This window comes from Chelmon rostratus, chromosome 9 (assembly GCF_017976325.1).
Source record: "Chelmon rostratus isolate fCheRos1 chromosome 9, fCheRos1.pri, whole genome shotgun sequence".
Lineage (NCBI taxonomy): Eukaryota > Metazoa > Chordata > Actinopteri > Chaetodontiformes > Chaetodontidae > Chelmon > Chelmon rostratus.
Window position 1 is genome coordinate 460779 of NC_055666.1, and position 12064 is coordinate 472842.

The 12064-nt window shown below is 38.9% G+C and overlaps 1 protein-coding gene across 3 annotated transcripts in view; it reads right to left on the reverse strand.

Moving 5' to 3' along the window:
- Positions 1 to 2727: 2727 nt before the first annotated feature.
- csnk1a1 (casein kinase 1, alpha 1) overlaps positions 2728 to 12064 on the reverse strand; it is a 40477-nt gene continuing 31140 nt past the window's right edge. For all 3 annotated transcript variants that reach the window (XM_041944823.1, XM_041944822.1, XM_041944820.1), the window contains one exon: positions 2728 to 3489. In XM_041944823.1, the coding sequence (XP_041800757.1) occupies positions 3482 to 3489 (8 nt within the window). In that variant the 3' untranslated portion in view covers positions 2728 to 3481. The remainder of the gene's footprint in view (positions 3490 to 12064) is intronic.

Below are 12064 nucleotides of genomic sequence, written 5' to 3' on the forward strand. Positions count from 1 at the left end.
GATGAGCAATGATTTGACCAGAAGACAAAACAGCTTATGAAGATGTTCACCATGGAGATTGGCCCTTGGTAGAGGACTATGAGGAAATGTTATGTAGGTGGTGTCCTCACACGGAAATAATGCACAGTTAACAGGTACCATTACAACACACAATGGGGAGGAGTGTCACATTGTGTCTCAGCCATAGATGGACACTGTGATGCCAAAGCATCAAAACAGCCCGGCTTCATCCATGTACGGGCATACTGTGACACCCATGGAGTCAAGTACATTAAATAACATGCTCCCAGACATATGGCAACAATCTTACCGGAATGATTCATTATATATGTTTCTGATCATTAACAAATCCCATGAAAAGACAAAAGAAGACTAAGCAATTTCCTAAAATAGCCAAACACTGTTTGTGTGTGTTTGTGTCTGTTAGTTTTTCTTATATGTTACTCTTAGAGAAAGAAATTGACTTTATAGAAGACTATTTTCAGTAGATCAATCCAAAGTTCATACTCTGTAGTTTATTTTGACAGAAATACACTGGAGTATGCATTCATGGTACTGAAGTAGCATGTTGCTCAATACAACTGTGTTTCACTGATATTCTAATAATTTTTGGACAAAAATGGAGCTCTATGGCATAGATAAATTAACTATATCAGGATTTTGATACACAAATACAATCCTTAGAAGTCTTCACATGGGATTAGTTGAGAATAAGAAAAAGATAGAATATCATCAATTTATCCTGTAATGATCAGCATTGCAATCCCTTGACATTAGTGTCAATACTATTACATTTAACTTGACTAAAAAAAAAAGGTTTTGCTGTCACATACTTTGATGAACATGATCTACTCAAATTGTTACTGATTCATTTATCAAATAATCACTTGAGTTTGATCATTATTAATCTGACAGACATTGGAGTAACATTATCAAAGAGTGCAGACACAAGTTCAAGCCGCGTTTTCATCCTCTGGACTTACCACCATATATCTGCACTACGAGTACTGTGAACAACACTGGTCACAGCCTGAGACGCAGCACTGCTGAGTGGCTTTCCTTAGACAGACCAGCAACAGGTTTCATTTCACCCAAGCTCACTCATTACCTGCATCCCCACTTACCACATATAAATCCTTGTATTCTTACATGAAGACTAAGTTAGGATACAACTTGGTTGGGCTTAAGTACCTGGCAAGTTTAGTCATCTAGAGTTATCAACAGTATGTCCTGCAAAAAACATATTTTTAATTTTGTTAGGCCATTTGTTGGATAACAGGCAGCAAGAGCAGAAACAGCAATTTAAAGTGACAGCATTATTGATTTCATGATTCAAATTAACTTACTTAGTCCTGAATCCTTTGACTTGTCAAATAACAGCATAAACAGAAAAGAAAGAGCAGAAGGCTGCCTAATTCACTGTGCAGTGTGAAGCAGTAATGTAGGGTTTCCATTGCTTTGATGTTTATTGTTGTTCAGGCAGAATAACTTACCCACACTTGGTACAACACAATTGACAGGAAAAGTTCAAGATATCTGTAAAATAGAATTAAGCAGTCTAATTTGTGGGTTAATGTACTCTGACTGTAAAATGTTTCATACTACATGTAAAACAACTCTCAGCCGGTCAGTATGATGGTGGGAAAAATGCACCACCACATCAATAGTAGAAGGGGATGAAGATAATTGGAAAACTGACATGTGCTTGGGAGTCTAATAAGATGCTCATGGTGTGCAGTTAGTTATTAACAATGCCACTTGTATAGCCTGAAAAGATATTATCAGCTGGGGCCTCATTTATAAAAAAAAAGAAAAAGTATATTATATGTATAAATACATACATACGTACATATATACATACACACACACACACATCTCTATATATACATAAGTCTGAAGATTTCTGACAGTGTGCTTCAGTTCAATTAAAAAAACCCTGCTTAAGCAGTTTGTAACTTGTCCAATCCAATTTGTAACTTGTGTATCTATGATTTATAAATCTCAAACCAACAAACTGACAGCACCTGCCCTACAATTTCTGCTTATATAATGCCCGCACAGATGAGTGTTTAGTCAGGAATAGCCATGGACCAAAACAGAAAAGTCAACTTTTTGGAAAACACAAGACCATGACCATGGTAGAGAAGATTGAAGCCAGGCAACACTTATTATTCAGTAGACTAAATAATGGGTTGACAAAAAAAGCCAAATGTACAGCTTGGGAGTGTGTTGCCACTGCAGTGAACAAGGAGGGGAAGAGAAATGTGGCTGATATTAAGAAACTGTGACATAGGACTACAAGGGAAAGAAGACATACCTAACTTCATTAAGGCAATGGCGTGCCTGAGCTCTCTCAAATGGACAAGTGCATTGTGGCAGTAATTGGACAAAGTGCATGTTGTTCGTTAAACTCATACAAATCCACCACAGGCTTGGATGCATGTGTCCCAAACTACAATGCCCCTGCATGACCATCACACTTACCTTGCTTGTCTAGAATTAACTGAGAGATAAGCGCCTTTCCACATCAAAGATAAGTTTTAGAGATAACTACTCATACGTGTTTTTTGCTTGAGCCATACTTAACAACAAAACTGATCCTAGATCTCTTTTACAAATGAGGCCCCTGGACATGTTCAAACATAAATCATACAGAACTTGTGATTCCTATTTTCATCAGACAGTCGTCATTGTGCAGGTGGTTGGATAATGACTTGTGCTTGGAGGTCTGAGTTATGTCATGTTTTTATTGGTATTTTTGGAGAAGACCATAGGTTTTACAACAGATTTAATAATAATTCAGAGCTCTAAAGAGAGAGGGAGAGAGCCAGAGTATCATTCTACCATTGACTGTTGCCATGAGCTGCGTATATTGTCAACAGGCAAACTCCTAATCACCATAGGAAAACAAAAAGAAAAAAATCCAACATTTTTGATTTTTTAGTAAATAACATCCAGGGTTGCATCATTCAATTATTTCAGAAACAAAAAGGGAGAACAGTTTTCAGGTTTACATGTTTTAACATTTGCTTGGTAAAGGGGGTGGGGGTGGGGGGGTGAAGAAGGGAAGAGATGCTTTGAGATGTTTCCGCTAGGAGAGAAAAACAGAGGGTCAGCTGACTATCTTAACGTTAGTTTCCAAAGAAACCTTACAAAAAGTCAACACTGAAAGTAGGACAGAAACAGGGATGGATGGAGGGAGGGGTGTATGTGTATCTGGGGTGGGGGCAGGGGGCTACAGCCTCCACATCCAAAAAAAAAACTGCTTTTTCATTCTTTTCTTTCGGAGTGCAGAGTTTTATTATATATACATATGAATATATAGATAACACAGCACAGTGTGTAAATCTATACATTTCCATTACATAGATAGTTATTATGGAAGGAGAGACAGACTTTCTGTTTGTCGCTTGTCCAGGAAGAGAGACTTGTTGGTCCTGGTCACCAACGCTTCCACAGTTCTGCTCTGGGCAGAGACCACTCAGAAACCTACAGACACAGAAACACAGGCAGGATAATTATCACAGTGCTCAGAAGCCTACAGACAGTGGTGTCAGAGATACAGATAGAGACACTGGCCAAACAGCCACACCAGGAGCTGAAAACAAAAGGTGAGCAGCGTATAACAGGAAATAACAGGTAGGGCCGAATGGTACATTAAAGAACAGGAAGTCTCTTTAAAGTTGCACAAGAAAATCACGACAAAGGACATACTCAAGTACAATTCTTTAAGATTGTTCAGTTTCCCAGTTTGAAATTTGTTTCTCTTAACAGCCAGCAGTCACTCTTCATAGCTGTCTCAGGTAATTTGAACATACTTTCAGACTTAATAGTCCACTATGCAGTGGAATAATGCGTCTTTCAGTATTTTCTTGAGTTACCATAAGTTGTCATTTAATTTTGTATGTGATTTAAGATAAAATCAAGTTGCAAAACTTTCGCTCAAGCCATGTGCTTACACACAGAATAAACAAATGTCCTGGGAAATGCACCAAAGGATAAATTTAAGTATCTGAAAGAATTTTTCTAGTTTTTGCCCAGCATGTCATCTGCAATGTGAATGAGGAGCGTTCACTTGGGCTGTCCCACACCTTTGAGCTCAGATAAAATTCTTGTTTAAATACAAAATTTTGTGAGAAAGCTTAGAATCATCTGATAAATTACACGAAATACTGTTTTGGGAACAACTGACTGGGTAGAAACAGGCAGCTTTTGGTTTGTGATCAAATCAAGAAAAAGATTAAAGTGTATGATGATGTATAATGACATAGACCCTACACAGTAACTCAGTGCTGTCTGTGAGGCCTGTATCTGTACTCAACAGGCAGATTGCGTACAAACCAAGAGTGTAAATGTCATTATACATGTCACTGTGTTTGCCCAATACATCATTCAAATTTAGCTGCGGCTGTTGAATTGCAACAACACAATTTCAGAAATGTTGCTAATAGAACTATTTAATTTATGTGCACAATCCTATGAAGACAGTTGCTGCATATGAATTTAAAGGTAGTATGTGGAATTTGCAGAAAATCCTTGTCATCAATGACACTAGTGGCCTTTAGGTGAATTGCAGTCAGCAACCTGATGCTCACGCTCTGTAGGCGTAAGTGAGCATCATCCCTAGCAGGATAACGGTGTCATCACTGTCATTTGTTGTTCACACATTTCAAGGCTAATAGCATCTCTTGTAGAGCAACACACCACAACAATGTTGGCTTACTTAATATTAAGAGACAGTCAAAATAAACTGCTAACATTAAGCCTCATTTAAAACCAATTAAATAAGCAGAGTAGTATCTTGGATATGGGAAACTGTATTTTCATATTGCTTTTTGTGTCATCTCACACAGCCAGACCTAACGTCATCTGTACACTTCACATGGCAACGCAAGCTCAGCTCATTTTGTTCTTATAGGAAAGCCCCTTCTGCTGCGTGCTACATCAGTATGTATATCTCTTGCTGTCGTATGTACTTGATAGACATGCCATGTGATACACTAATTATTGTACTTATTCTTTGGGGTTTTTTGTAAAAAAGTATTCTTTTTTTGGTAGTATCGTGAAATAATACAGTCATGACATACACAAGACCTAGCATTAAAATGAAAACTGAAAGCTCAACAATAAAATGCAATCATATTTAGAATAATGTTACTATCAGTGAAGTTCTTTGGATAATTGGCTTCATGACTAGCTTGCCATTTGGAAATTATTTTCTCAGCTAACATCACAAAGCAACCAATGGCAGACCAATGTTGTGCAGCTAAGCTACAGCTCGGTTACAGTTAGTTGGCTGTCCCTGTCTTGCATTGCTACTGGTTATATACCTTTGCATTGTACCGTTAAATCCATGCAGCGTCTGGCGTTGGTTGCTTCATAAAGTTAGCTGATAAAGTGATTTGCAAATGACAAACTACATAAGCTACTATTTACCAGCCAGATAAGTCAGGATGAATAAGCTGACGCCATCCACTTAGGACAGTATTTTGTTGTGTCAGCTAGCCAGCTAGCAATTCGTCTAGCAAGCCAACGTTAACCAACATTAGGCCACCAAAACCACAATATTACAATATATTTCACATGCTTGGCAGTAATGCTAGCTTAGATTTTGTGTTGGACCATGTTATTGTGGGTGTCGGTCTTTTGTTGATGTTAATAGACTATTGCTAAGTGAGCGTAAGATAGTGTTGCATGCTGTTGGTGTTGTAGGGGAGCAGTTGAGAGGCAAGGCTCTCAGGAGCATGCATTAATGTCACTTTCTTTGGATTTTCCTCGCAAAAATATTCTGAGTCTTTTACAAATAACTCGGTCCACAAGCTGTTATTAAGGCAATTAAGAAAGATGGGCAAGGCCTCATTTTGAGTTGCATTACAATCTATTCCCACATTGGCAAAACAAAACTAACAATAGATGTAAATTGCTTCACGCTCTTAAAAATTAAATCAAACATTAATCAATTGCTAGCAGTTTCTCCATGTGACTAACTGGAACAAGTTAATGCAACCATGAAGCAGTTGGTGTTTTCCAGTCTTTGAGAATATCCAAACACCACCTGTGCTTGCTTTTTATTCAGCAACTATGAATACAGGAGGGCAGTCCTCCACACTTGATCAAGCAACACAGCCTGGATTTCCTTTTCCCAAGCTTTCTTATTACAGTTGACATTGTGGCTCTCTCACAAGCACTCAAAATAGGTTTTCCCTCACATAATGCCTAAGTTGCATATAACAAAACAAAATCAGAGTGAGGTAGATGGTACTTTGAGCTTGACCAAAAGATGTAAACTTTTTGTCTAAATAGAACCTCTTTATGCACTTAAGCCCATATAAACACCATGTAGCAAACATGTTGTTGGGAAATGCTGGGGTAAAATGGTTGTGACAAAATAATGTATATCAAAATACCAATGTCCTAGCATTAGCTGTTGGATAATCTTAATACTGGAAGAGCCAGACCTCTATCAAGAGCAGGCCTAAGTAAATGTGTTTTTGATAATCTGTTTTCTTTCAATCCCAAATATATTCAAAAACCCTCTCTAGCGTCTTATAAAGCCAGCCAACATGAATACTGGCAAATTTTGGTTTTGGTGGAAATACAAAGTTAATGGCATTTACTCTACCAATCATGGAAAAGGTCAAAGCCCACCACTGCTCAATGCTTCATTCTAATTTACCAATACCATCTAACAAAATCAATTTGAGCCAAAGTTTAGGATTTTTTGAGATTTTAAGACATACATATGTGATATAATTCTGTACAACCTTGACTTTGCAATACTGTGAAATTGTATGTTCTCCAATTAAGAAAGCAAAATAGCACTACAATCATATGAGCTTACATTTTACTTTCATGACCCACGGCACAGTATGTATGGGGTCAGTGCCAAGCACCATCTCCAGGTACTCAGTCACCATAGTACCGGACTAAAAAAAGGTTTTAAAAAAAAGTTATGTGCAGTCCTATTTGTATATCAGTGTTTCCCCTATAATTGTACAGGCCTGAGGCCCAACTTTTTTTTTTTTCTTTTTTGCCAAATGCCAAAAATGTGCCATTACTAAAATTTCACACGATCGTTTATATGCCCTTCACTTGTGTTTCACAGAGGGCGGGATTAGTACCTCCATGCACAGCACAGCGGAGCGGAGCAGAGCAGACACAGGTGACATGAAGATAATGTTACTGGTACCAGGCTTGGTCATGCTAATGAATTCGGCATTTTGCATTTTTGCTCGTCTGGACCAGATAATATTTGGTTAAAACAGATCAGTGATGGTGTTTGCCCCCAAGATCGCTGAAATGATGAAATTTACCCCCAGTGAGTTTTATGAGGATTGAGCACTTTGCCACGCTCTGATTAAAAAACAACTACCTATAGGATAATTCATGAGGCAATCTGGCCTTGTGTCCTCTGATAAATTTGGCATGCAGTTAACACACCAGTCATAATTTTGTTGTAATGAAAACCTTACTGGCATTTGCCTCCAATGTTCTTTACCACTGTTTTGGAAGAAGGAAATTATGGGAGTACAATGTAAACCAGCTTAAGAAACGTGTTCTTTCATATACGGTGTCTGGCTGTGTAAATCTGTCAAAAGGTTACTGAAAAGGTTCTTATTGTGGATTCACAAAGATGAGGGCTGTCAAGTTCTCCACAACCATTCTACACATTATTGCCATGTTTCCTTTTACCTCATCCTTTAGCTTGACATAACTAAACATGAAAAACCATGCACACACAAACAAATGCATTTGGTGTAAGGTCAAGGTTTGGGTTGAGGGAGAGATGGGGCATGTTGACCTCAAGAGATGTCAGGTGAGTTGTCCCCTGCCATAAACCTGCCTGCATCGTGCTGACATCAAACTAGCAGCCTTTAAGAGATTGTGATAGTGCAAGAGCTGGCAAGACCAACAGGATGTGTTAAACAATAAGTCCTGATATCTACTCTCTCTAGTTATTTACACCATTAGGCACAACTAATTTCATTTTCACTGTGCTTAGTTTCTGGATCACTGTAAATTTTTCCCTTTACTAAATGTTGTGTGCTGGTGTTCTGGTAATGCTAACTTGTGACTTTCTATAGGTACAGCAAAGTAAAAGATATTCAGCAAAGAAGTGTTTATGGTTATGACAAAAGAAGAAAAGAAGCAGGAAGTATGCATGTAATATGTCATAAAGGGTGGTTCAGAGTAGTTGCACTTGGTTTGAAAAGAAGTTGTAATTGGGTCTCATTCTGACATCTGTTTTGACATCAAGGTTCATCAAAGTTGAACTGTAGGTGAGAAGTTGCAGCATTTGCTGAAGTTCAGATGGACTTAAAATAATCAAATCACAGAAACAATGCAAGTTATTCTGAGTAGAGCTAGGTACAGAATTTTGATACTTTTATGTAGGGTTGGGCAGTAATACAGTAGTCACCATCAGCATGGGTGTTTGGCAAAACGGGCAAGGTCTGTAAGTCTGTTATGTGCCCTACTCAAGCCTGAAAATGTAAAACATTGTTTTTTTTCTGGTGAAAAACCTAGAGAGGCGGCTGTGGCTCATGGAATAGAGCGGTCGTCCACTTATTGGAGAGCGGGTGATTTGGTCCATGGTAGTCTACATGTTGAGGCACTCTTGGGCAAGACACTGAACCCCAAATTGCTCCTGATACTGTACAATGCTTGTCACCACCAGTGTATGAATGAGTGTGTGTAAATGGGTGAACGCAGGCTGGTGTAAAGGCTAGTGGTCGACAGAGTAGAAATCTATATACATTTTTTTACATAGATTTCTTATTTTTTTTATATTTGTTGTTAACAGACTTTGTTCATGCTGGTAACATTTGCTATTCCGTTTATGATGTTCAGAGAATAAAAGTGAGCCGGTAGGCCTGCAGCAAGCTTGTACCAAGATCTAAAAATGCTGGTGACTGGCTGCCTAACGTTGCATGTCGCATGCCCACTGCTTATTTGACGAATAACTTAGCAAACTTTGTATTTCTTGTTGTAGCTGCCAGTGCAGCTAACCTGTACCTGTCCATCAGTGAGTCCGTTCACCACATTATCTTGCCAGTGGCGCATCCTTTACTTGACACTACAGAGATGGATAACCTGACACTGAGATGTAAAGTGTTTCTAACAGCAAACATGGTGTCGCTTACAGACTGACAAGCTGACAATTCCCAACAGTATGTGTGACAGAAACCAGGCCGAGTCAGAGTCAAAGTCAAAAGCGGAACATCTTTCTCCCAAAAAACAGTGCACACGGCTAAATTTTTCAAAGAAATTTTGCCCGGTAGTTAACTTGCGAGCTAACTCACCATATACATTTCACATTGTACATATTTGTACATGTAAGTAATTTAAGGTCAATACAATGTTGAATGAGTCAACTCATTTGAACTTCAGCTCAACTAAACTGTTTTTTTTCCATTCCATTTGAAGGGTTTACAGTTATGTATGTTGTGATAGGGTGAAAGGCTTGCTTCCATTTGCATATGTCATGGTAAATCTAGCCTGAGCTGTTATTTCCCATAACTTCCTGTTAACTCCCATGAAATACTTCCTCCTTGTATGTTCCAGGAATTCTGTAACCCAAAACACAAAACCAAAACTGAAACAACAAAAACAGAAAACAATTATTCACAACATACATTTCAGAAAAACTAAAACGGTAGGGAAACAGCTCTTGATCATTACTGAAGAGAACCCAAATCAACTCAAAGTTTAATCAAGATTGCCCCAGGTAACATACAGACACAAATTCCCTACTGTAGGCCATGTAAAACTATTTGTGGCAAAATACAATGATGTTCAATTACGGAACCCGTGGCATCAAAAAAAAAGTTGCATTCACAACTCTATAAAGAAAAAGCTGCCATCGATTGGCGCAGTATCAACCCACGATAAATCCATGTCCTGTCAGAGCATCAGTGGGACTTCACTTCTGTATAATGTTAGTGACCAAGCTTGATGTAACTCCGAACTGACTTGGGTTATGTCCAATCTTGAACAGATGCAGCCGCCCCTCTCTCTCTCCTGCCACTTCTGTCCCCAGCCGGCACCATCTGGTTGGTTAAGCAAGCTACAGAATGCATAAGTGGCAGAGCCAAACTGACACACACATGGCAGAGAGGGAGCTCCAGGGAGCTTTTCCACACAAGAATTTTTACCACACGAGCGGCAGCTTTGCTAGCTCATAGTACCTCCACAAGAAGTTTTCTCATTATGAGAAGCTCCGGAGAGCAAACATATTTGAAGGTAAACGCAGAAAAATCTCCCGAAATTGTAATAAACATCCCAGTGCACTACATCTCACAACTACTACTAAAGTTACAGTGTGCAGCAGAATAACATAAGAGCAGAGTAAACATTAGCGGCAGCTCTGCTAGCTTGTATTACCTTCCGACATGTCTGTGAATTACTTGAAAGAAGGCTGCTGATAATAGACAGTCAAACAGTCCGTGGTAGTAAAAGCATGTGTGTGTGATTGAGAGAGAGCATGTAAAAAACGCAGTTCACTTGTTTTATTGTAGGGAAGCACAATAAGGTGGAGGCTGATTAGTTTTTACCATAACATTAGTTCGCCGGTCTGGCTCTAGATGCTCAGTAGACTTTGTATTAGCAATGGGGACAATGTATGTAATGTGGAAAATAGTGTGTATTTGCGTGAAAGTCAAATGAAATACTCTACAGCTCACGACTACTACAACAATGCAACGTTAAGAGCAGAGTAAACACGAGCGGCAGCTTTGCTAGCTTGTAGTACCTCTTGATATGTCTGTGAATCACTTGAAACAATGCTGTTGGTAATATCGATGTAAAAACAGTCCGTGATAGTAGGAGCCTGTGTGTGATAGTGGGAGAGCGTAAGAAATTAAATTCTTTTTTTTTGTTGCAGGGAAGTGCACTAATATGAAGGCTAACTAGCCTAAACATTTAGCAGACTCAATGGGAGAATGTCTGTTATGTAGAGAATAGTGTGAGTTTGCGTATATTGCATAATATTGATATGGAAATAGTGATAGTAGTAAGACGTGTGTGAGAGAGGGTAAAATTGAGGAGTGATTTATCTGAAAGTCATTTCAGTTATTGTGACATCTTTACTTACTGTGTATAAAATTCAGGGAGCTATTATATGAATTATTTAACTTTACAAGAGTTGCTGCTGAGCTTTTTAATGCCATGTACGTTTTGTTGTGTTTAAACTTAAAGATAAGTCATTTCAGTTAAATTTAAATGTTACTTTATTACCTGTGGAAACATTTCGGGTAGCTATTTATTTAGGTTTTTATTCAACTTTATAAGAGATACTTCTGAGTCTAGGAACTCCATGCACTTCTGGAGCTATTTCTTTTCTTTTTGTTTCGTTAAATAAACATGTTTTAGGCATTTAAACAAAGTTAAGTGTTTGTATTATTCAACAGTTTTACACCAATTTTTACACTTTTACTGCAAATGAATATCGGCTCATAATGTCAGCCATCGGCCTACTTAACTACTAATAATCAGTCTTGGCCCTGAAAACCCCATATCGATCTCTACATGAAATGAAAATGAACTGAAATATTTCGGGTAGTTATTCTGTGTTATTATATGCAAATTTTCTCAGAAGCATGGGTGGTATGGTATTGAAGCCACTGGAGAATTAAAAAAATAGGATTCTCACAATGTTCTCAGCCTTTAGCAAGCGAGAGAGGGATCTATGTGGGAGATAGATGGGTTCATTGATGTTCTCACCACAGGGTGGAGATGAACAAGGAACAGCCTCTCTAGGGTCTTCATCGGGTATGATGTCAGGGCCACTGGCCTGTAGTTGGGGTGCAAAGTCTTGGTACAGGTACCACACAGGATGTTTTCCACAGCTGTGGCACTTTCCCCAAGTTAAGGCTCAGGATGAAGATGCGCTCACCTTGTCTGTTGTGATGGACAGATTGGGACAGGGGGGATGTGCGGTCGAGGTTGTGGGTGGCGGGGGAGGGCATTGAGCAGGAAATGCAGTGGATGTACACGGTGGACGTGAATTGAATGTTGTGGGAAGGGGGTGTAGGTGTGGTTAGGGAAGTACATGGGCTGCAGATGA